We start from the raw sequence: 26,423 nt of genomic DNA on the forward strand, positions 1-26,423 counted from the left end.
GACATCTGTGCTAATTCTCAGCTTAAAGATCTACATCTACCAGCCAACATCTACCGCTGAACAGTTTCTACATCTGCAACCAGATCAGCCTGTTGGGTTTTCTTTCCCTGCTGTCTCAGGAGGAACTATATTTCTTTGGACAACTCTGTTACCAGTGAGGCCTCTCATGGCATTGCACTCTCTCTTGGCCACAGCAAGCAATCTGCTAAAGGAGGAACACTTACAACGTGGATTTTCAGCATGACATATGTGGTATGGGACACCTTATAGACCATTTATAGCTAACTGAGCTGGCTTCAGGGAGTTCTGTTCCTCTCAAATCTCACATCTTCTCTGCCACTGTATCTCTGCTTGTTTGGCTTTGATCCTTAGCCATTCCCTCACCCCCTTCCTATAGTATTGTTTGTCTTCTGAGAAATACAGATTATTAAAAACAAGCAAATACATAACATGGGATAGAGGTCTAAGCATTGAGCTAATGGGTAATGACTAGAAAGCTTTTTCTAAAGCTTGATACATTTATTGCCAAGCTTCAAGCAACTAGATACACTGATCTGGAATTTCCTCTATTTCCAGCAAAACAAAACATGTTCAAGTGAGAAATTCTGCTACACCCGCAGCATGTCATTAACATATGATTTTTCAGGCTGTATTTAATCTATATATATGAAATCTGCATCTGGGAAACAGCATGCTCATTTGCATGTGATAACCATACCAGAAGCACAAACAACACTTCTGCAGTATATGCATTAAGAAGAAAAAGAAAAAAAAAGAACAACCAAAATAGTAGTGAGATCAGCCTCATGACTATTCAGTCATCAAATGAGGCAGCGTTCATTGATCAAGGGCGTTCAGCTTTGATGTCATTTATCACACAGGTTTGTGTTCTGCAACATGAATCCTGTCTATTAAGGCTAAAAGGTTGGGGCAACAACCGCTGAGGAATTTTGTCGCAATGAATTGCTATTGAATTTATGTTTTCAATTTCATCCAGTCTTATGTTCCAGGCCCATAAATATTCAATGAGTCTTGCAAGTCCTTGTAAAGAAAATATTGGACCCATGCAAGCAATTATCTTTCAAGCAACTTCACTCAAATGACTTTATATTTAAAACTAATCCTTTTGTTGTCCTGCAGCCCTAATTATAGTATTTATCTTCCCCCTTCAAAGCCCCATTTCTTACTCTTGCAGCTTTTTAAGCAAGGCACACCTCAATGAGATACAGATACAACTCCAAAAATAGCGCTTGTTCTGATCGCAGGAAAAACCTGCACTGTGCATTTAGCCTGTAGCTAATTCTGTATTTCAAGACCTTGAAATGTACTGTTAATTAATCCAACTAAATGCATTTTATTTTGCAATTATTTCTGCCATTGAATCCACAGGAGCGGAATGAAAGCAGTGGACCTGCACAATGGGGACTACTGTGCTGTTTCCTGTCTTGGCACAATTACTTCAGAAGTAGAGACAGTTTGGTAGTGTGGGGCAAACCCAGCTAGAGCCTGTGGTGTGTGGAATGAGAGCTTCTTAAATAAGGATTTCGTTTTAATTAGCCCTAAAGAGTACATATTCCAATTTTTAGAGTTAGTCTCTGCATTCCTGTTACAGACCTAACCAGTCTGTTTCCTATGAACACTGATTCTGAGTTACATCTTCCCATTTTTTTCTGGTCCTAGGCAAAAAGACTTGGCTGAAACCAGCAAGGATTTACCAGCTCCCACCTCCGCAGTGTTGGCTCTGCTGTCCTCCCCCGCCAGCAGGGCCAGCGCTGCGCTCCCTGCCCCTGCCCCTGCCCTGCCGTGGAGAGCGTAAACAGGCAGCTGCCCTTACCCCTTGCAGAGGGTCTCAGTAGGAAGCAGCGGGGTCTTTGCTCACACAAACTTCGTCAGGTTCTTGTCCTTTGCCAGTAGCACAGGCAGCAGCTGGCTCTGAGCACCGGCCTCTGGACTCCAAGCAGGCTGTGCCGAGCTAGCTTACCCCGGCAATGACCAGAGTGCTTTAGAGTGGACTGTACCGTGCGTCTGGAGGGACATCGTGTGGGCTGACAGAACAGGGGAAAGGATTTAGATGTATAGCTCTAAGGATTTAAGAAAGCAAAAGTTGAACTTCTTCATGATAAGGAGAGCCGAGCACTGGAACGGAGGAACCAGGGTTGTGCAGTCTTCATCTTCGTCCTTGGAGGTTTTCAAGGCTGGACTGGGTAAAACCCTGAGATGCCTGGTCTGAGCTCACAGCTAAACCTGCTTTCAGCAGGAGGTTGGACAAGAACAACCTCCTGAAGTCCCTTCTGACCTGAATTATTTTGTGATCCTGTACCTCATACTCCCATTTTTTCCTGAAGTTGGGCCCACTGCTGCTGTTTGCTTATCCTCCTCTTTACCTGAATGCCTTTCAAATAAGCAATATGCCCCTAATTATTTTTTGACCGCTGGTCCCAGTTTCACCACATCTATACCAAAATTATAGGCAATCGCGGCCTTATATGATTCCACGGATATAGCTATCTAGGTCTGAATAGCCTTGCTTCCCAAAACTCCTGTGTCATTATTCTGGACTCCACACTGACCTTCATTCTTCTACCCAGCTATAATCAAGTGCAAGGAAGTTCTTATCTTATGCACTGATATACTACACACCGGCTCGGTGGAGTGTGCCTTGCATTCTTTCCACATCCCCTAAAACCCGTCCATCATAAAATCCTGCTGTGCTGTTGAAACAGGTAGTTACACCATAGCTGCTACCACCTCAGCTCTGCTCCCCTTCCTTGCCAGAATATCCTCGTGCTTCTGCTGGAAGGCTTCTGCAGTCCCTTTCGTTGCTCCCACACCGTGCTGCTGTGTGCAGTTACACCTTCCTCAGAACATCTTTTTACTTCTCATTTACAACCCTCATGCCAGCACACAGTGTGCAGTAAACATGCCTTCTTAATGTCTCGTTATCTCTGAAACAAAACTGTACTGTCAGCATCTGCTCTTTATCGTTCCTCTTACTGATAACTGGGTTTAGTTTCTCCAATAAAATTAAAACATACACCTTGTGACAGTGACCCTGTGGTCTTGAACTTTGGAGCAGAAATGCTTGTAAAAATGGCACACATCTCCTTCCATTTCAGAAAAGCCTAACTATTATAATAATGTGTAGTTCTACCGGCTACCTCCCCCACCCCCTCCGTCGTTTCCTGAATTGGAGGTGACCTCTGAAAAGGAGCATCCCCTTCAATTCGTTTTGCTTCAGTAATTTACAACAAACCTTTGAACACTGAGCATCTTGTTTATTTCCGGACACGTGTTTCTATAAAGAGCTTTCCCCAAGCAGGCACAAAGGCTATCACAGCCGGCCATCCTGCATCAGCTGGACTAAATATGAAATTCCTTGGCATAGATGTTGCTTTCTTCACTCTCTTCACCCTCATTGCTCTTTGGAATGCAGGTGAGTGACTTTCAGAAATTTTGCTGCTCTTACCTGCAAAGTTTTTTGATTTCTGAACTTCAGAGCATGCACCTTGGGAAGCATGCACTGGTACGATTTTCACAAGCTAAAGCAAAGCCACACGGGGTGGCTCGTATGGCACCGACTCATTTGCAGCCCCTTCCTCTGTAATTTCCAGTGGGACAGTGGATCTCTCCTGTAAGTAAACAACCAACCTGGAGAATGCAGTAAATATATTTAAAGACACAGAAGAACTTTCTAACTCCCCATATTGAACAAGCATTTCTGCCTCCATCACAGGCAAGTTTTCTGGTATAGAATGACAGCTGACTTTTATTTCTGACTCGCTGCCGTTCCTGTTCTTTCCTGCCACACACCCACACGTATTATCCCAGGATAAAGGAGGAAGGCCAGCAGAGAGAGAAAAACAGCTTTTACTACCTTTTCCTTTCCTTGACCTCTCCATCCTACCAAAAAAAACGAACAGCCCTCCCTGTCGTCATCCCCCCTGCACACAAAACAACGCTCGGTGCCGTTTCCCCCTGGCTTTGACAGAAGCTGACATACCTGGAGCTGCAGGCGATTGCTCTTCAGCCCCGTGAGGGGTGACTCTAAATTGCAAATTCTTTCTTCTCTCCTAGCCTGGTCCACACATTGTTAACGGCTGTTGAGGAGCTGGTAAACCCAGCGGCTGGTGGGTAGCTCCCAGTCCCCTAGCTCAGAGCTGCCGTACGCACAGCCTCAGGAAATTCCTCCCAACCCAGTCCCGCAGATGTGGACACTCCTGCTCCTGTTGGTGGCCCGGCCAACACGGAGGCAGATACGCAGATAGGGCACCCACCCCGCCAGCCGCACGTGCTGACGCCGAGCAGCGCTTCCACGCGCAGCCAAATAAACACGGGCAGCACTTCCGTGACCCTGCGTACCACCCGGCTCTTCTCCTCTCCAGCTGTTCATGATGGAAGGTCGCTAGCAAAAACACAAGCACACCCTTTCCCTCCAGAATCACAGACCCCCACACCCACAGGTACCTTGCATGCTAGTGTAGGCTTTAAATCTGCCTGTCAACTAAGCCCAGATCCAGGGCCCCCTACGCAGTCTCCAGCTCAGACCCTGGGTCTTTCCAAGCGTGGGTCTCCTACAGACTGGCTAGTTCCTCCTGAAGTTCCCTTATGACTGCAACATGTGCACGCACACAGCCCGGAGAACACGAGGCAATACAGGGAACAGCAACAGGATTTTGCAGTATGGCTGTGGTGGTTAGGTGCAGGGCTTGGTCAGAGAAACGGGCTGACCAGCAGCCTGTTCACGTGTGATGGCTCCTGTTGTGTTCCCTTCTCCCCACCTCCCCATCCTTGTTCGTCACCATCCACCTTGACCCCTCTTTTCTTTTTGCTTGTGTCCTCCCAAATAAGCAACCCTCCCCTAATTACTTTTTCATGATTGGTCCTAATTTTGCTACATCCATGTCCAAATTTAGAATTTCTGATACTTACCTAGGTCACCTCAGCATGGCATGGTGTTATGGATATAGTGCCCCAGGGAGCATTGCCCTGGCAAGATTCCATTCCCCCAAAGGTCCTCGCTTGGTCATCTCACTTAACTCTCTCTTAACTGTTTGTGAAACCGAGCTGCTCCTTGCAATGTTACTGCAACGTGTCACCTTCTCACTCTTCTATTTGGGCTGAGCCATTTTTCACGTCATGTCCAGCAGTTACTCATGGTCTGTCCAGCAAGACCTCGGCCAAGAGCCTAGCCATCTCCCTGTGAGCCTACTCATCTCAGCAGCTACCTTGCCAAGGTTAGACTCAAATAAAATGCACAAAAGTAAGGTGCCTCAGTAGCTTTTCATAATCTCACGTTGGAGCTAATGTTAGCTTTCCGTTCATCCAAGAGCACTGGCTTTCCACTGTCGCTGACTCCTGTGTAGGATTGCCAGTGACGGGACCGCATTCTGGGTTGCTGAAGACCCACTCTCAGAAATAAATACTCACCAAGGGGCTGCTCTGGAGGTTTATATTTCTATCAGATGTAAAAATACCCATGGAGTAGGTGAAACCATGTCCTGGCTGGGGGGTAAATAAGTGTATTTTTCTGTTCAAAATGAAGCAACCTTAATATGTAGCTTTCACCCCAATACATTCCTAAACTAACATAACCAGCCTGCTTTGTTTACAGTAGTGCTTTAGGTGATGTACTTCTGCTTCAGAGAACATCTATAAGGGTTCAATAACTATTTTTTTTCCTTCCTTTAACCAGGAGCTCAAGACTCTTGCGCATACCGATGTGGGGAGCTCCTTGGTACCTGTTCTTGCCAAGCAACGTGCCAGTCCTTGGGGGTTTGCTGTCCTGATTATAAAGAATTTTGCCTTCAGATTTCTCCATACTCAGGATCTCTGATGGGAGGCAAAGACTTCTCAATTGAAAATACAGCTTTTAATGCCTCTTCTGTGATAACGTGCAGGTGGGCCATGGTTTTGTATTCCTCTGCCAAAGGGAGGTGAACCTTTCTAATCCCACTTTCTGACAATAGGTAATTGCCACAAAACAAGACTAGGCTATACTGGACTGAAAACTTGCTTTGTAAAGTTGTCAGAATCCTGAAACACGCAAAGGTTCTGCTGACCCTCACCCCCAAAGGTGCGCGTTGTCCGTGTTTCTGCACGGGATCATTTAATTTAGGTCAAGTTACTGTGCAATATGATCATGACCCTGCTAGTTCATCCCTTAACATAGCAAAACAGTGACTTCTAAAAGAGCTTCCTCTTGGGACTTTTTGTTGTCAATATTTTTTTAGCATTTTGTGAAAAAGAAGTATTCACTTCTTAATCTGAATGAGAAAGCAATGAGAAAGAAATGTAGGTAGGACGGCTTATCTTTTTCCTGTAAGACAAAGCTGTGGATCCTAAGCGTGTACATGTGTCACACATGCAATACAGACAGTACACTGAATTTTACTGACCCCCATGCCCTGACATTCTTTCCACAGAAGGTCCTGAGTGAGATTCTGGAGGCCTTCCCATCTAGATAGCAGTACCTGAAAAGGTTTTTAGTTCTTCATCGGGAAAACCTTTGACCTAGGCATTCATACTGTAGAACACAACTGTGTACTTTTGAGTTACATGCACAGTTGCGTTAGTGTAGCCAGTACAGCCGTCAGTGCAGCCCAGCAAAGGCACACCTTGCTGGCAGGCTGCAGCTCCCAACGGTACCTGGGGTAATGATGCAGTCGTCATACATCCACCCTGAAGAGTCACGGGTGGGTTATACTGTAGCACACTGGGCAAGAGCCCTAACTGGGAGCAGATGGTTAAATAACGAGAAATGATTTCTGAGTTAATCTCTGCAACAGAAATTCTAGAACAGCATGAAATTACCTGTGTTGCATTCACTGGGCTTACAGGCAAAAAACCCCACAAACCCAGAAATTTGCTTTGCCTGCGTGTCACGGTCGGTGTCAGCCACCCTGTAATCCTACTCATCCTATAACATCACCTTTGTCTTCCTGGCTGTCCCTTTGTTATTTGTTGCTATTTTATCATGCCCCTCCTCCCCCAGTAATTAAATAGTAAATCTAAGGCTTGCCGATTGCTGTGTATTTGTGCCATGCGCAGCACAATCCGCACCGGTGTAAGAAGCACAAAGTACACATGTGGATTTTTCAGTTGATTTTCACTGCTACAAGCAAAACAGCCACGGGACTTGGAAGGGTCTACACATGGCACGAGGCTGCTTAATGAAACACAACTGAGACATTCAGAATTTTCCTTCTCTCAATGGTGACACTGAAAAGTGTTTTCAACATCAACAGGTTCAAGCAGAAAATCAAAACCAGTGGCTATGTTGCTAAGGATGGAAAAGCCCACTGCATCTCCCCATTGCTGTACGAGACTGGTTTCATCCCTTTTGACGTTTCTGCAGATGATGGGCTGATGTTTCCATACTCTGGAACTTGGTTATCAGGTTACTCACTTAAACCTACAGTATCCCTCTCTATATTCGTGCTCCGTGGATGCAAGGTTATATAAGCTTTTCCTTCTTGATCACTTTTCTTCTTCTTTAACAGGCTGTTTGACCTCAAAAAGTCATTCTTGCTGCCCTTGTGATAATTCATGTTTTGAGAGACGAACTTCCACAGCAGTTGTGATCTGCTGCTATAGAGCAGCAGCAGCAGCATTAACTCATTAAAGGTCCTGCTTACCAATGAGGCTGACCAAGACAGTTCCCTTTTGTAGCTACTTCTGTCGGAAAATAACTGCATCGCGGTGGTATAATTTAAGGACTACAGACAGTAGTAAGGGTTGCGTTCTTTCAGCTTCAGCTTTTTATATCATGCATCCTGTTAGTAAACATGCACAGGGGAAGTACTGCTAAGTCTTAAATAATATAGTGACACCTTTCCAGAGCTATGCAAAGCAGAAATGTCATTAATCCTGTTTTTCTGTTCTGCGGTGCAGTACATCACAACAAAGTTTCGGATGCAGAAAAATGCACGTTGGTAAATGAGACAAAATGGCAGTACTATGGCACCCCCAACACTGACGGGAACTTAACTCTTACCTGGACGCAGCAGACACTTGCAACAACCCACGTCAACATAGAAGTCTGGGGATACCAGGAAACAGGTAAAGGGACGTTTTTCCTACCTGCACACAGGCAGTTACGGACGGGGGTACCTCCTGGGCAGGGCTGTGCTCGGTGTTGGGGACATCTCCACCGAGGCCCTGAGGAGGGACCCGCAAGCAGAAATAACTCACGACAATAACGGCAGCATTTCCTCTTCATTTACACATGGGTGGAGACATCTTGTGGTCATTTCCAGTGTCCAATGTAATTTTCTTCCTGTGTGACAGGTGATAGTTACTCGGAAAACTGGTTGGCCGAATGGAAATACCTTTACACTTTGGCAAAAGAAATCCCCAACACCGGGAAATTCTCTTTCATTCCTGTACCCGCTAAAGGGAATTACAATACGTGGGACTTCGGAATTTTGAGAATTGCACCCAGCAGCTATTCTGAGGGGCAGAGGCAAGTACATCACAACATTTATTTATTCTAGGTACCTTATTATTGCTTCCTGTATCGAAGCTGCTGCCTCCTTTGATGTTTAAAATCGGGACTCAGTCTCCCTTTCGCATGAAAAAGTGGGGAGAGCATTGGAAGGGTAGAGGGGAGAAAAATTCATGGGTTGAGATAAAGACAGTTTACTAAGTAAAGAGGGGCATAGACATGGAGGCAGTGATGCAAAGGCAGTGGTTCACCCCTGCCACAAGCAGACTGATGCCCAGTCACCCAGTGAGGGCTGCTTTGGAAAAACGCTGCCGCAGATGGTCTGTGGCATGGGATGTGCCTTTGGCCAGTTTGCGCTGATGGTCTGTGGCACGGGATGTGCCTTTGGCCAGTTTGCGCTGGCTGTCACAGCTCTGTTCCCTCCTAGCTTCTTGCCAACCCCTGTCCTACTCCCTGGGGGGCAGCATGAGAAAGGGAGAAGATCCTGACACTGTGCAAGTACTGTTTGGCAACAGCTAAAACATGGGTGTGTTATCAGCACTCCTTTGGTCACAAATTTAAACCATGGCACCGTATGGGATGCTGTGAAGAAAATTCCTCTACCTCAGCCAAACCCAGTACCCTGGCCAAACTGGGACCTGCTGATTCCTTCTGTCACAGCTGCGGAGGAAGCCCTAATTGTGGAACTTTTGTCACTGCAGCCAGTGACTGCACTTCAGCCTTCCTCTGCATTTTTTTTTCCTATTTTGTATGCAGGTCTTTGCAGTCCTACAAACTGTATGCCCACTTCCTTTTATTCCATTGTCTATTTCCCCATGATTTTTGGTGACTTACTGCTGTAAGTGCTCCATACATATTCTGAGATGGCGTGGATGTTCCTCCATAATTCTTCCACTTGTCTGCAGGTTTTGATGTAGGTGCTGTAGCCCCTGTGAATATATAAATGCCACCTCTTCAGCATTAGAACATAGGACTAATAAATCAGAACCTTTTTTAGCATTTAGGAGTCACTACCCACAGAAAGGTAACCTTTTCTCTTTCTAGAGGGTGTTTTATTATACTTTGTGTAACATATTTTTTCATGGGTGGAGAGCAGAGTAGCTTTGGAATGTTTTAAGGATTCTGAATGGCTTCTCCCCATCTATTGCCATCGCGCCTGATACCCCTGGGGCACAGGGGCAGGTTCTGTTAGAGATTCCAGATGTTCTTCACTCTGGCCTAAATGGAACTATGAGGTGAACAGGCATGAATAGAAAACCTGTTTCTGAAAAGATCCATGTAAGCCAGAATCACAAATGCTAAAATATATTCTGATTATTGCATCCTTGCTGCATGCTGTTACATCACCTTCTAAGTTAGGAAAATATTTACTTGCTCTAACTTTTTGCAGGAAAAAGAAAGCAGTGGCCTTTGTAGTGAAAGAACAACTTGCAAGTTGAAAGATTCTTTGTAATTATAGTTAGTGATTAAGACACAGAGTTATTGTCAAAACAGTGCTTGTTCAGCTATCAGATCTATTTTATGGCTCTTTTTTTTTTTTTTTCAAGCAACATTCCGTCAGTCTGGAGCTCAGAGCATGCATTGGCTTGGCACCTTGGGAAAGACTTCAGAAATGACCCAAATGCATGGGCAACTGCAAAATGTATAGAATGGGACAGAAAGGAGGAAAAGCTTCCAAACTTCATAGAAGAAATTGCAGATTGCCCTTGCACCTTGGCACAGGCAAGAGCTGACACTGGCAGGTTCCATGTAAGTTATTATTCCATCCCTCTGGCTTGTCACAGTCCCAAGCAGAAGCTTAGCCACACTCCCTACACACCCCTGTTCCCTCTTTAGAAGTCATGACAGGGAAATGAAATTATATTTCAGTTTGCACAAGTGGTATGTCAAATGGCAGAGGCAGATACAGCTCATCCAGGCAGGATGAGTGAAAGAAGTGCCTGTAGGGCAGCAGATGGAAATCGCCTTCAAAATCACTTTAGACAGTAGTTCAGTGGTAGAGAGAAGGTACTTGGGGAGGGCAGCGAGCCTGTGGAGGTGGGAGCATCCCGCTGGGTGGCAGTCGGTGTGCGCAGGCAGTATCCCATGCCAGAAGAAGCAGGCCACATTTCTGCCTGGTATGTCATAATTCGCTGCAAACCCTTCTGCCTTGTGCTTCAGAGCTCAAGTCCACAGCTGTGATCCGTGATGTCCTGCCTCCTGCTTCCTCCCTCCTCCTCAGCTTCACTGTTAACGAGATCTGACAAAAGCTGAGAAAGCCATTGCCATTTAGTGCACACTTTCACTTACAGTGCTGCTTTGAGGACCAGACAGGGTAACTTCTCTCCTATTCACAATACCAAATGGTGGCAGTGCGTTTACATGTATTTAAAAAAAAAAAAAAGTAATTTTGATTACTATTTCCTTGATTGATTTCCTGGTTATGAAGCTCCAAACATGATGTATATTTTACATTATACAGTTAGAAGCACGTGAAGAAAAAAAATAATTTACAACTACTGCCCTGCCTCTGTCTAAGAATATAGGGCAGAAGTTAAGCGTGGTCTGGCATGACATGTTTGTTGCATACTTACGGCTGACCTCCCCATCCAGCAGCATCTGCTCTTCAAGGTCTGTTGTAACAGACTGCAGAACACTCGGGTCAGGCTCACGTGTTGCTCCAGTCACCTCGGTATTAAATTCACTGGTTTTCCTATCGCTCCATGCTTCTCAACACATGGCCACAACCAGCTCGCTTGGACTTCACACACACAGCGGGGACAGAGGGTGGGGAAGGGACCCAACGATGGAAAGGCTGGTGGGGCAAGGACCCCATTAAGTGTGAATGTCGGTCTTTTTCAGACGGATTATGGCTGTGACATTGAAAAGGGGAGTGTGTGTACTTACCACCCAGGTGCTGTGCATTGTGTAAGAGCCATTCAAGCCAGGTAAAGTCCATTTTTTAAAACTGCATATTTTTTATGACTCGTTCCACCTGAGAGGTGGCAGTGTCATGGTGTCATGGAAGTTGCAGAGACTCAGCTGTCAGGTTCGCAGCAACCATAATTTCCCTCTTATTGATGTGTTGGCCCTCATTGCTGAGATGAAGTTAAGGCCTTAGATTTAATAAACAATTAATTGCACTGGGCTAAACCTTAGGATACCTAAACAAGCACCAATATCTGAAAGAGATTTGATTAGGCTTGATTAAACCCCTCCTGTACTGGTCTACTTAAGTCCAGCAAGTTATTCTTTGCACTCTTTCTATTGGAACAATTTTAAAGAGTGTTTGTGTGGCTCTAATGCCTACAGAACGTCCTTACCACCTTGGTTAACCCCCCCTCCCACCCTATGGCCCTATCCCTAATCCGATCTCGTTTATGTGAACGGGGGGCGAGAAGTCTGGCTGGGAGGTATTCTCTCTGGACATCACATAGAGCTTGGCCACGAAAACATTTAGTTATGGCCATAAAAAGGCAATTTAGGTGACCTCTGAATAGGAGCGGACTTTGCAGAGCTGAAGGGTGACCCCTCTCCCCTGCTTCCCTCCGCCAGCCGGCAGTTCGGGGCAGGACAGCAGTGCTGCTACGACTCTGCGGGGGCCCAGATCCTCACGCGTGACTCCATCGGCGGCAGCACGCCCGACCGGGGCCACGACTGGGGTTCGCCGCCGTTCCTGCAGCCGCCACGGATACCTGGCTTTTCTCACTGGCTTTACGATGTCATCAGCTTCTACTACTGCTGCCTGTGGTCTGACAATTGTCACTTCTATATGAAGAGGCGTCCTTCCAGCGACTGCAAGACGTACCGCCCGCCTCACGCTGGTAAGGACTTCAGAACTCCCTTACAGAGTCCGGCTGTGTTGGCTTTTAGAGTGTTTGTGTGTGTGTGTGTGTGTCGGTTGACAATGGTGAGGGTACAACACCCGGTGGCAAATTTCCATGGAAGGTGTCTATCGATCTATCAGTGGCAAAATCTAGATGTGTTTTTTAATTGTCCTGCAAGATTTTCTGCTGTTGGAGTATCTCATTAACGCCTGGAACCTAAATAGCTACCGTTTAGTAGGCAATGTCCGTGACTTCTTATGGTCAGTGGGCACTTTCTCAGAAAGAAGATGGTTGAGGATGATTAATGACAGCTTGGCAGTACTAGAAAAGTTGTCGTGCAGAAAAATGCCACTGATATCAAATGTGGAGGTTTTGACGTCTACAAGTGTGTCTATTGTCCCTGCCCCTTGCTTTTAAGTGCTCCTCAGGTCTTGCCATATCTCTTGCTGCTGCATGTCTTGCTGCCTTCTGTGCTGCTGGGGTGTTGAGGTGTCCAGCAGGATTGTGGCCTCCCACAAAGAAAGGTGCAAAGAAGCAGCAGTTTGCTTCAGGCAAAAAGCAGAAAACTGCAGAAGGCACTGAAGGAGGTAGCTAGGACGTGATGTGGCACAACATGAGGCTCTCCCAGGACTAGCAATAGCAGGGAGTGGAAGTCTTCCCAGATTTCCCCTACTAAATTTTCCTATCTGGAAGCAACAAAGGAATAGGGAGCTGGGAGCCAAGTGTGATAACAAGGTTGGAAGGACAAGGTCCTGGGCAGCCCGTGGCCCAGTCCCCCAGTCCCAAACGAGGTGAGCAGAGTGGACATGGTGATGGCAGCAGCAGTCAGTTGAGAGTCCAGATCTCCAGATGAGTTTGTGGTGACCAGGCAGGTCCAAAGGAAAGCTGAGAAGTCAGTCTGCTGGACAAGGTCAAAGATCTGGTCCAGTGATGGTAACCAGGGTGAGACACAGCCCTGTGATTGTCAGGCACGTCTGTAGTGACAGGGCATGCCCAACGAGAAGCCAGAAGGTCAGTCATGGGTCTGTGTGCAGGTCAGGGCTCACAGCCAGGCACGGCCAGGGCTGTGTAGGAGATGGAGACGCTGGTGTGAGACTGCTCAGTGCAGTTAGGGCCTGTGAGCGCTCAGGGCACTGACAGTTCCACTACGGGAAAGAAAGACTACAACATGCCTCTTGGAAGCAAAGACACGTCAATGAGGGATGTAAAGCATGTGGTCTTGTAAAAAGATTCTCAAATGTTCTTATGCTGCATCATGCTTGGTTACAGACGTCGTAGGCATCAGGCTGCAACGGTGCCTTGGGAAGGCAAATGCCATAACGTCCCTCCCCTTCCTTCTTCTTCCCCCAGCTTTATATGCTGAGCACGATGCCATATGGTATGGATATCCCTTTGGCCAGTTGGGGTCAGCTGTCCCGGCTGTGTCCCCTCCCAGCTCCCCGTGCCCTTCCAGCCTTCCCGCTGGCAGGGCCTGAGAAACTGAAAAGTCCTTGAATGACTGTAAACACTCCCAGCAGCAACCAAAGCTGCCAGCGTGCACCAGCTACTGAAAAGAGAATGAACTCTGTCCCAGCTGAAACCAGGACAGATAGCTACTGAAGCCCAGGGGGGCTCTGGGGCTGAGGACTGCTGCCCTCAGTCTTTGTTCTGGCCAGGAGAGACTTCAAAGCCCCATCCCATTTCCCTGACTGTCACTTCAGCTGCATGTGGAAGTGCCCTGGTGAGCTGCTGCTGTGTCGGTGTCCAGAACCTTCCATACATTGCACGCCTGCACATCAGGCCTGGGGCCTGCCGGTGAGGGCCCTGGTAGCGGGTCTGCCGGGTGAGCACTGCTGCCCCTAACAGCCTGCATTTAATAATAAATAAATAACCCTGCGGCAGGGCAGCCCCAAGCGCTGGCCAATGCCGAGGAGAGTGACGGGAAGGCCATTCCTCACTGTTCCCACACTGCTCTGCAAGGCTGTCATGGCCGTTCTTCATGTGACATTTACCACAGATCAGCCTTGCGTTTTTCCCTTTGTTAAAAGGCCATTCTTCGGATCACCACGATGAATTCTTTTTTTCTTGTGAGCCTAAGAAGAAGAGTAATGGGTTGTAGTCTTTGTTTGGTCTTATTTCTCTTTTTGCTTTTAAAAACAGCATCTGCTTTGGGGGATCCTCACTTCTTCACATTTGATGGTCTGAACTTCACCTTCAAAGGCCAAGGAGAATACACGTTGGTGGAGTCTGACCTCACGTCCCTAAGAGTGCAGGGGAGGACAGAGCAGGCACGCCTGCCCAATGGTGAGCTGCTAAGGGAGGAAGCAGTGATGGCAAATAAATCGCTTCTGAGGTTGCTTGATCTGCACTTTGCAGCGTTCCTCCTCTCTCTTCTGGTCTTGTCCTTTCTCGGCCGTTTGTGAAAGGTTAACATTTTGAAGCCAATCAGAAGGCAGACTAAATGGTCAGGAAAAAGGTAACTTCCTAATCAAAGACTATTTGCTAGTTTTATTGGCTATGACAAAGGCAAGAGTAAGGTTTTCTGTTGTGTTTAAGAGCTCAAGAAGACAATTCTCATTTCTCTCCATGCCTGTTCCCACCTGTAAGGAAGCGTAAGGTCAGTTCTAGGAATCAGCCAACAGGCACAGCCCGCGGCTGATGCATTTTCATAGTGGTGTAGCTGAAAATTAATAGAAAGCAGGTAAGTGTGTGCCCTGCTTTATTTTCTTTTTGTGTTAGGTGTATATGCATGCATGTGTTGACTGAGCAAAAATGTCCCAGAAGGAGCTGAGAAAAACTTTGGATGGGGAAAAAATTCTTTCTGAGCACCTCAAGCCAGCAGGAAAGTACAGAACATCTGGTGAGAAGTTGGTTGAGGGGAACATTTTTTTTTCTTCTAGGGACTTGATTGTCCTGGTCTTTTGGCTTGGGGCAGAAGAAACTCTCTGGAGACACCAGTGGCCTACATTATTTGGATGGGCAGATTGCAAACCAGCCTGTAAGGAGGCTGTCATACACCTGCATTTTAAAATGGGGGGAAATAGAGTATGACACAGCAGACTGGGATCATGCTTCTCATGACACCCTGAAAAGTCTTACGTCAGATACTTTTGTTCGTGCTTTTCCTGTATCTAGTGCTATTTTATGGGGCATAAACCAGCAGGCTTGCCTCAGGAAAGAATACTGCGTCTGGCCTCAGGGTGTGCTTTGAGGATTTGGTACTCTGGTAGAATTATAAGAATGGACTAAAAGTTGTCCATGTGTTTCAGGACCCATATAGACGTGAATGCTCACACTGAACACCGCATTGCATAGGATGGAGATTTTCATGGAAATATTTTGCTCTTGATAGATTTTACTGTGTTTGTGGTAGGAGTGGCATGTGTCACTGAGTAGTTCATTCCAAAAATTAGTTTCTTAAACTTTTGTTCACTCTGTTTCCTTTTTCTGTCATGCCCTCTCTGCAATTACCTTTCATTTTCCCCGGCCTTACTCACAGGACTGAATGTGCAAGGAGATCAGCTGGTCTTACAGCTTAGCCACAGCCATTGGGATCAGTAACTTAGAATTTCCAGACTTTTTTAGCATTAAACAGTCTGCTTTCAATATACCATACTGGTAAGAGACTTATACTGTGGGTTTTATGTGACTTACATGCTTAGCAATTTCCTCCAATATAAATAATCATATTTAATTATTTTTAGGAAATATCTGAGTTGGTCTGGGGTTGGGTTTTTTTCCCCACCTGTATCATTATAACCCTCCATATTTCCTTTATATCACGTTGGGTATTTTGGGGGGTTGTTTTTTATTTGGAAGGATCTGGGGCTCAGGTGACAGGCTTGTCTGCGGTGGCCATGCGGGAGAACAACTCAGACGTGATTGAGGTACGCTACGCACAGGATTTAACTCTGGAGGTCCTGTTGAACCAGAAGATCATCAGCTTCTCTGAGCAAAGTTGGATGGACCTGAAAGGTTAGTTACAAATATCAGCCTTGTAAGCTTTTTTTATTCTGATGGAGCCCATGAACAGTTAAAAATATCTCCACATGTGTGCATATCAGTGCTCTTTTCAGTGTCCTTCTGCTAAACAGGCTGCAGGTCACTCCAGAAATTATGATGTAAGGAGTAAAACGAAGGACAGGCAATGTCCCAGGTCATTTCACTTGATTTTATTATTACATTACTTTCTTCAGTTGCTGCCCAATTGAGGCAGAATCGTGGCAATGCGCAGCTGGCGTGGGCCTCGGTGAAAGAAATAAAACAGAGAGCATGGGGAAGAATGGGCTTCCACCCCGTTTGCCTACCTCGCCCTGTGTTCATACGAGCCCAGTGCACGGATTTCTCTGGCCTGTGAGACTGATTGCAGCTACCGTATGGGCAGGAGTACAGCCAGCAGGAGTACGGGCTACACATCTCCTTCCAAACAGCCACGGATCACGGTGCTGCAGAGAAGCACGCTGTGCCTGCCGTCTGTGCTCCCACAGAGAGGTGCAGCAGGGGGTCATGGCTCCCAGAACCTGCAACCTTCCTGCTTCTCGATGGCTTGGCGGGTGCCCAGCTGGAGCTGGCAGCACCTCTGCTGTCCCCAGGAGGAGGCAGAGGCATCTGATCTGCCAGTCGGCTGGACTGCGGCACATGCTCCTCTCCCAGAATGTCCACAACATAAATGACAACCTGTACCAGCACCTGGTGCTTGCCTGAACTTTCTGGGGTGTAAGAGGATCGTGAAGGGATGGCACGCGATCCTGGCAATGACAGCGAAGTGTCTTAAGAGATGGCTTCAATGCCCACGTCTTCTGTGTCCTCTTTCAGGGGCTTGTAGAGCAATGGTTTTCCCTCTCATCCCATCCATGGAGGGTGAAATGGAATGAAAAACTTTACTCCACATTCTGCTTTCAGCTTACTGCTCCTAATGCAATGAAACCGACCAAGCAAAGTGAAATATAGTGAAATATAACCAAAATATAGACTAAAATATAACTGAATTTCACATTCACCTACCAGGAGCTCTCTGAGTTTGTCAGTTGTTATTTCTCTATTCTTCTGCTGAAAAGGCTATGAAAAGTTGTCTTTTTTTCTTCCAGGGGTGTGATCATTTGATTAGCCTTTATAATAATTTGACGGATACTCTAAACATCACTGGAATTTTAACAGTAAGCCTCGTGTTCAGCAGAGGAAGTTTTCTGTGGCTGGCAATTAGTATTCCTCAAATGGCCGGGAAATATAATGAAGAGCAGAAGGAAGGGGGAAGGCCACGTCGACAAGGAGCTGCAGGAGCAGAGAGATGCAGGAAGGAAAAAAAATAATATGAAAGGACAGTGATGGGGCTGGGAGGAGCAGCCGTATTAGGGAGGTGTTTACAAGGCAGCCAAGAAGCAGAGGAAACCTGTGAGCACTGAGAGTGGTGCTTCCAGCTCCCATCTCATACCCTAAGGCTGCTGCTCCGGATGCTGGCAGAAGACACTGCAGCTGGTACCAGCTGTGGAGCTTTTTTTGCTGCTACTCTGCAGCAGCCCTCTTACCACAGCTGTAGGTGCGAAGGCGGGACCTCCCTTCACGTGCTTCCCAGAACACAGCCTAGCGTGGGAGGGAGGAAAAGCTTTTTGGGACACGGTTAACGCTGATGACACACCAACCTGCTCGTGGTGGATGATTGTCTGCTTTGTTCTCCTCCTCTTGTCGTTACAGGTCTCTTCCTCCATTCTACACCTGACCAGAACATCACAGTGATGTTCTCTTCTGGGTCTGGAGTGGAAATAAGGGGAAGCGGAGGATTTCTGACCGTGACAGTTTTGCTCCCAGAGAAGTTTATGAATCACACTCAGGGTCTGTTTGGGGTGATGAATGGCCACACAGAGGATGAGTATACCTTCAAGAATAAAACCACCTTGTCAGCTCATGCAAATCCCCAGGAGCTGTTTGAGTTTGGAGCAAACTGTAAGTCATTCCACTGGTCCGTTATTACTTTTTCTTTGCAAATTCAAAACAGCTTGTGGTTTACAGACTAGCAAATGAAGTCTGTGCTAAGCAGCCTATACTAGGGGGAAGAGAAGGGAGTAAGAGAAGTATGCCCTCTACCCATGTGGGTAACATACCTAGCCAAATGATTGAAGGCAGAAGCGTGATGGAGCATCCTGCACTTTGTTCCTTCAAGAGTCAGAGCTCATATTTCACAGTTTGCACTTTGAGAATTCCATCTACTATAGCCAGCTTAACACAGCATCGCCAGACTGAAGTGTTACAGAAGTATAGCGATAGACAAGGTCAGCTGTCTTTTTCCAGAATATTAGCAATGTTTCCATCCAGTACCATGCTGACAATTTTAAAAATCATTTATGAAATGGCAATTTAATAATTGTCCCTTTAAAAAAGAGGGGTGGGGGTGTGTGTAAAAGAATATCTGCTTTCATTTAATGAGAATGATTCGGCTGCTGTATCTAGCCTGCAGCGCTGGACTGGTCAGCATTCCTGCTGACATCAGGTTAGGAGACGGGCCAGAAACATGATGCAAAATACCCTCTGGCTACCAGTCGGTCTCTGTATCGAGCACAGTGTAGCTGTACTCCAGGGTTCAGACCATACTGAAAAGTCTCACTGCTCCTACTTGCAGGGAGTTTCTGATTTAGCAGAGTGAAAACAAAAAGCAGGGCCACAGACATGACAAATGTAGAGACATGGAGGATCAGGATTTGTGTTGCTTGTAATCTGGTTTAGCTAGCTCTGTCTGAGGTACTTCACTGTCATCATTTCACCATCAGGCATCTGAAACCATATTTGTGTGAAATCATAGCTACACAATTATTTGGATCTAATTTTAGGTAATTCATCAAACACTAGGCCGCTTGTGAAAAGGAAAATAATCTTGAGCCAGAAGGAAGCTGTAGGGCTTAGTAGTTCTCTTCCAGTTCTAGCTACATTTACATCAATAAGTGCTTGGATTAGTAGCAGAAGATGGTGGAGCTTTGTAGGCAATATTACATCTGAATCTCTCTCTTTTTCTTCCTCTGTCTCCCAAGGGGCTGTTGAAAATGGAACTTCTCTCTTTACTTACGACACGGAGTTCCTACTGAACAATTTCTTTTATGGGGAAAAGCACAATGCTTCCTTTCTGCCCGTGTTCTTTCCTTATGAAGACCCTGCCGATCCCCTGGTGAAGGAGATGGTCCTGGTCTGTGGCTCTGACCCCTTCTGCAGATTCGATGTCCTAACAACAAGAAGCCTTCAAGTGGGAAGTTCCACAAGACTAGCTCATCAAAGTCACAAGCTGCGGGTAGAAAATCTAAAGCCAGGTGATACAACATTCCACAAAGCATCCATCCCTGCCGTTCTTTCTACAGGGCATCTAGTTAACACTGTTCAAGGAGGCTTTGCTCAATTGTGGGTTCATGCACCTGTAAACACTCTTCTCAGGAGGAATTGTCCTTGTACTAGGAAAAATCTGCACTGGTAGGATACGTAGGCACACAGAAAATAAATTTCTTTCCATTTCTTCTACTACTAGCCCACTGTGTAGAACCCTTATCTTTCTATCTTTTCTATGCCTTCACCCATCTTCCTCAAACCTAAAAATGAGGAATTAAAAAAAATCAGAAAGTATTGTCTTTCAGTTAACCTAAAAATCTTTGTCTTCCCATGAGTTGCCACTAAAATGCCATTTGAATTGTTGTTGAATTGAATCATTGTGATGGAGATTTGCTGGTCCAAATCCAAAGTGCATTAACCAGACATGTCTCTTTCACTAGTGATCTCTTGTGGCTGGCTGGATCATCCAGCCAACGGACGGAAGAACGGAACTAAATACCTGCTGGGCTCAACCATCAGTTTCATCTGCGACCAGGGCTATGAACTCACTGGGCCAAAGGAAAGAATTTGCCAAGTGACAGGGACCTGGTCTGGAGACACCCCCAGCTGTGTCCTGCAAACAGGTCTGTTTGCTTTTTAAGTGTTACAAATCGACATTCAAAAAATCATGATTACAAACAAGGCAATCTCAGTATACAATGATGGCCCTTGATAAAAACAACTTCTCTTACTTAGGAAGACATTGGGCAATGAGATCCCTGGGTTTCTGGAAAGACTAATATCCAGATCTAAGTAACAGGTGGTTTATGGTGGTTTGGGATTTTTTTTAATTTCATATATCTACTCTTTCTAAGGGTTTAGGGCTACATGCTTCCCTTTCCCTAGGTTTGGCTGAAAGGAATGGGTAGGCACGCTTCTTGAGTGGGTGACTTGGAACAACTTTCAAACTCAGTCTTAGAAAAACAGGAAAGTGTACTACTTAGCTAAAAATGATTCCTAACGCAAAAATACAAAGGCTACAAAAAGAATCCTAATTTACAGCATTATTTTCATGTAATTTTCTTAAGTATATGTAATATTCTTTTAGCAGCTTTAGAAATACGTAATCTAAGCATACACGCATACACACAGAGAACTGCAGATTACTGAAATCCCTTAGTATTCCCATCATTTGAGCTGTTTTTCAAGTATAAATGATGGTACAACCCCCAAGCATGTATTGTCATCCTTCATTCTGCCATCGTTAATACAGTTTTAACTCTTTGCAACTAACTGGAGCAAATGTATATCCAGCCTGAGCCATCAGAGGGTTATAAAATCACACATTATAAAATGAGTGCCTTAAGAGAAACTGTGCAGAAGACTTTGCACCTAGTTGAACACGAGCCAGCAACATGCCCTTGCAGCAAAGAGGGTTTGTGGTGTCCAGGCTGCATGAGGCAAAGTATTGCCGGCAGGCGGAGGGTGGTGGTCCTTCCCCTCTGCTCAGCACCGCTGAGGGCACGCTGGCAGTACTGTGTCCAGCACTGCCTTCCTCAGCACAAGAGGGACGTGGACATGCTGGAGGGAGTCCAGCTCAGGCCACGCAGGTGATGGGGGACTGGTGCGTCTGCCCTGCGAGGAAAGGCTGAGGGAGCTGGGACGGTTCAGGCTGGAGAAGAGAAGGCTGGGGCTGTGGGGGGGCGTATGAGCAGATCTTATGTACAAGTACCTGAAGGGAGGGTGCAGAGGACAGGAGCCAGGCTCTTCCCAGTGGTGCCCAGGGCAATGGCCACAAACTGAGACAGCAGGTTCCCTCTGAACCCCAAACAACACCTTTTTACTGTGAGCAGTGGCACTGGTTGCCCAGAGAGGCTGCAGAGTCTCCTTCCCTGGGGATGCTCCAAAGGTGTCGGGACACGGTGCTGGGCAGCCGGCTCTGGGTGGCCCAGCTGGCGCGGGGGAGTTGGACGAGACCTCCCAGCTCAGCCGTCCTGTGATTCGGGAGCAGACACAGCCTGCGCTTCCGCAAGTCTTCCACTCTTTTGTTTTAAAGGATGATGTTATCTCAGAACAGTAGTATTCTGCAGCAGTAAAATTGCTGTGAGTGATGTAATAGTATTTGGTATAAATAACACAAATCTATTACCCCTTTTTCGTCAGTGCTATTATAAGATCAATTAGCCTGGGACTGTAGTTGGATGTAGTAGCAGTTTACTGTAGTAGGCTGTCTCAAAAATTTACAGGAAACTGCCCAATATTTTCTAACAGCTTCAACTTAGTTTTGTTCACACGCCACGTACGCTGCAAACGCCCGCAAGATGGCAATGTTTCAAAGCGCCAGGGCCAGGCACGGCCACACGGCATGTTGAAGCACTTCTAACGCTGAGTCAATTGTTCCCGAAAGCACTCATCAAATAACTCATATCAACAGATTCTCCATTCGGGGCTTGCCCCAAACAAATGTGGAAAGTGCACAACACCCCAGCGGTGAATTCTTGGCCGGCTGACACATTGCACCAGCCTCGGCAGCCGTGCACCCATCGGTGTGCATGTCCGTCGCAGTTCTGCACGTTTAGTGGTATTTGTGAGATGAACCTTAGTGAATGTGGGCAGCAGCCTGTGGACTTCAGCATAAAAAATGATTATTGAACCTTTGCACATAGAAAATGGGGAATTTCGTTTAGTTTTAGATAGATCAGTGAACGTTTATGGAACATTTTCTTCGACCAGCCATTGCGTGTAATCAATACGCAAGTGATGGTGCTCACAGGGGCCAATCGCAGTAGTGATGCTATTTTTGAAAGAGTGAAAGGAGAGGTATCCCAAAACATTTCTGTTTAATATGACAGGCCAGTGCATATGGAGTACTTTAGTTAACTGTTGAAAATAGGAGAGATTCAGCAGTCTAGCAGATAATTTAGCACGCTTCATAGTTCACAGTAATAATAGATCGTCTGTCGGAACGAAATCTTTACAGAGTAAGGCCAGATCTTAAAAAGTCAGTGGCAAACAGTTTTGCCAAGCTGAAAGCTAAGAACATTTTTCCATTGCTGCCATCAACCGCACACATACTGGACAGGAGCCAGTCAGTCTCAATAAGCAAACCGGATGCTGACATTTACACTAGAGAAAGGGGGGCAAACAGCCAGCCCGGAGAGATCCGAGGGAAGGAGCTGGAAGATACGCAGGGACTGACTACGTTCAGAATGATGGAGACGTGCCGCAGCTTTACAGAGAAGCAAACAAAACCCGCAATGTTTTCTAGCACATGGTTTCCTGACAGATGACAAAGACCCACAAGGTGTGAAATAATTTTATTGATCTGATTGTAACAAAGACCTTCCTTACTATTTGATATTTGCGGTTGGGGCTCATTTTTAATGTGAGCCAAAAATTATGATTCTGATCAGCCTCAGGAGGCTGGAGTATGGCAATGCTGCCTGTCGCAGCAGGGTACTGACAACAGTGACAACTGAGAGACAATGTAAAACACCAATTGCATACACAGTTCTTCATTAATATTTTTTTTTTACTGCTTTGCCCTAATAATGGCATTCATTCCTAGCCTTGTTCCTCCTTTAGCATCATGAGATATGCTGCTGGATATCAGTCTGTGTCTGAGAACGTTATTTTATTGACAGGTCCAAGTGTCTCCAGAGAAGACAGGCAAAACAGCCCAAAGTTCCTCTCACGTCTAAAACCTTGAGTGTTTTTATAGCATTGGTAGCTCCTACTTGCTTTCCACATTTCGGCCTCTGGTCTAAGCCATGGTTGGAATCCAGTGCCAGTTTTAGTTGCGTTGATTCTGAATTCAGCATAAGTACAGGAAAGGTCTTCGTGCTGTCAAACCATTGTCACTGAGGTCACTTTGCCTCAGTTTTCCGCTTTACGCAGCAACACGCTGCTGTTCCACCAGTGCCCGTCTTACCCAGCCCGGTGGCGGGTGGCCTTCCCCACGCCAGGAAAATGCAGGCAAAATTAATGGACGGCACTTCCAAATTTCTGGGCGCCTGAGTGGGTGACCACTGACCTAGCCACTGTGATTAGTGGTCACATTTTTACTTCCAGCATGAACTATTAAAACACGCTTTTTCAAATGATTTCTTTCATGCTGGTCAGGAGCACAGGGCCCAGCCCTCGGCGATCCTCAGCTTCCAGGGGTACTTCTTTATGGTGCTGTGCCCATTACTTGCTGCCGTTTTGTGGCACATCAAAATCAAGCTCAAATGCAATCACCAAAGTTTTTTAATTGCTATATGCTTCTGTTTTTCAAAAGCTGGAACAGTTAAAGGCATGAGGACTAGGAAAACTGCATAGGAAGAGAGGCGGAAACAAGAAAATTGAACACCAGTTATTTTGCAAAATCCATTTCTGTAGTTGAAATTTCAAATACAAATTATGCTGTTGGGCCTGCATATTGTTGCTTTTGAGTTTTGCTTCCTTGAATTAAAGTTTCCATGGAAATCCTCTGCTAATAATTATTTTGCTATGCTTCTAATTACAATCCCACTGCAAGTCTTGCCAGTACCACAGCAACCTCCCTTCACAGAATATCACACAGAAGAAGAAAAAAGAAACCATCCAGCAAAAGCAAAAAGGAGAATCTAGTAAAATCAGAAGTAAAATGCAGCTAAAAATTATAAAATCTTAGCAATAGTTGTAGATGTAGCCTATTTGTGACAGACAATAATTTGGTGGTGCTAAGTGCAATTTGGTTTTGTCTGTCTTTCGTTTGGGTTTTTTTGGTGTTTTTTTCCCCTCCCCTCCTTTCTCACTTTTAGGTTTCATTTTCCAGGTTCAGGCTCTGGGTAAATACAGTTCTTTTTGGAAAGTTGTTAGAAATATCGTTAGTCTTTTGCGCTTTTTTTTCAGATGAGGATGCCAAAAAACATTAGGTTGCCTTATTATGGAATTGTTGTCTGTCTATTGTTTCCAGGAGCCTGGCTGCAAAACATATTAAAATCAAGAAATATAACCTGAGATTATAAATTAAATACAAAGATTTCACGATAGAGGCAATTCACCACTGGGCCAAACTACCGAGGCCAGTGGTGGGTTCTGGTCACTCGGCAGACCGCAGCCATGCAGTGTCCTGCTAGCACTGTGCTGCATCAGCAGGAAAGGGGTGGAACCGGTGACCTGCAGCTCCCTAGCAGAATAAGATGAGAAGAGGAGATCTGTTATTCAAAAATTATTTCATATCTGGTTTCTTTCTCTCTTTCATCATGTCCTTATCACGCAGTCACAGAATTAAATTGACACTTTTAGCGCGTTCACCCTGTCTGATGCAGTTCACTGTACCCACACCAGAACAGTAACTTTTGCTCTCTTTCACACAGAGCATCAAGCAGCAGAGGCAGCTTCAAAATTTTAATGGCAAAATAGGGGTGATTTTTAAAGCAATCAAACCGTATGGAAAAAGGATTGAAAAACTGTCAGTTGTTGGGATTGGCAGTTCCACATAAATACTGTACATTCATGGTGTTGACCATATATTAACCACTAGCTATCCTTCCTTTGTGTTAGAACAGCTTTTGCAGCCACCTGCCCTGTCAAATGTAGGAATTACATGACTTCCTACTCTGTACCAGCTTGTTCCACAAAGAACTGTAAAGTTAACACTATATGTGCACTTTCAGAAATTGTCATGTCTGACTACATTTGAACAGATATGAAGAAATGTATCAATGTCTTCCCTGTTGTTTATGTTTGGTTGTTTGGGTTTTTTTTTTTTGTTGTTTTTTGGGGTTTTTTTGTGGTCGGTCTCTGTTTTTCAGATATCAATCAAGTAATTCTTCTTGGCTGTGTATTTGGAATAGTTGGTCTTGGAGTCCTGGCACGTCTGACTGTCTTATGTAGAAAGGAGAGGTAAGACTCCGTGGAACTGAAAACAGAAATGAACCTGCTATAGAAACAGCAAGTGTTATGACCTTTTTAATCATTTTGCTCAATGACAAAGAAATCAGACATATTTTCCTGCTATTATCTTTTATGAAAAACATCAAGTCTGGATAGTCCTTGTATCCTGCTGGAAGACTATGAAGCAAAGTTGGAATTGTATTAGCAGGACACAAACATGATTGATTAATTGATTGAGAAGGAACAGGACTTCTTGGTCAAAATAATTTATATGTTGAGTGATAAGGCTACCTGATCAGAAGTGTTTGCTTCAGAACAGGTGTGCCTTTGATAGCAATAGGTAAAGCTGATGTATCATCTAAGGAATGCATTGCATGATACCATAACTTTCCACTTACCTTTGAACGTATTCCCACTTCTAGGCATGCATGAATTTGCCCAGAGAATGCTTATATGACTCTTGTACCAAAGAGGTGAATGGAATTTTAAAGCTATATCAGTTTGCTCCCCATTCTAGGAACCTTTCTACTACATGGAAATAAAGTAACTGTAAATAAACAACCAATTTTTTAAAAGAAATCTCCACAAAATGTTATGTGGCTAGTATATTACTTCTTTTAAGTTTTAGTCCTTTGTTTTAAAAGGTTGTTATGATTCATATATTCTGCGTATAATTCATTCTGTTAGCCAGTGCTAACAAGACACTTAAAAAAAATATTTTTGGCTCTGTGCCTTTCTAGCAGGTTCCTCACTGCAGAGACTCTTGAAACAGAATCCAGTATGATAGCCATGTCCATCACTGAAAATACAGCCCATTGATTCTGAACTCAATCATCAATTAACTGTGTCTATCAGAGGGCCAGAGATGCTGCTAAATTTGCGCCTTCCCTTTAAATCATATAAGTGTTGTTTTCTACGATTCACAGAGAACACTAGTACCCAAAACACTATTTCTTCCTTCCCTGTTAAAAAAAAAAAAAAGGATACTCAACACAGGGTAGATAACTGCAGCAATTAATGTTTTTTGCATACATAAAAATGACAGACAA

General features: G+C 45.3%; 1 protein-coding gene across 1 annotated transcript in view; it reads left to right on the forward strand.

Moving 5' to 3' along the window:
* Positions 1–7: 7 nt before the first annotated feature.
* Positions 8–26,423, forward strand: part of SUSD2 (sushi domain containing 2) — a 28,042-nt gene continuing 1,626 nt past the window's right edge. Inside the window, 14 exon segments of the mRNA XM_027805942.2 lie at positions 8–3,433; positions 5,693–5,897; positions 7,245–7,396; positions 7,891–8,058; positions 8,287–8,461; positions 9,991–10,192; positions 11,285–11,370; positions 11,978–12,246; positions 14,389–14,532; positions 16,048–16,203; positions 17,920–18,168; positions 19,248–19,520; positions 19,974–20,156; positions 25,293–25,383. Coding sequence (XP_027661743.2) covers positions 3,367–3,433; positions 5,693–5,897; positions 7,245–7,396; positions 7,891–8,058; positions 8,287–8,461; positions 9,991–10,192; positions 11,285–11,370; positions 11,978–12,246; positions 14,389–14,532; positions 16,048–16,203; positions 17,920–18,168; positions 19,248–19,520; positions 19,974–20,156; positions 25,293–25,383 — 2,420 coding nt within the window. The 5' untranslated portion in view covers positions 8–3,366.

Source organism: Falco cherrug, chromosome 1 (assembly GCF_023634085.1).
Source record: "Falco cherrug isolate bFalChe1 chromosome 1, bFalChe1.pri, whole genome shotgun sequence".
Taxonomy (NCBI): Eukaryota; Metazoa; Chordata; class Aves; order Falconiformes; family Falconidae; genus Falco; species Falco cherrug.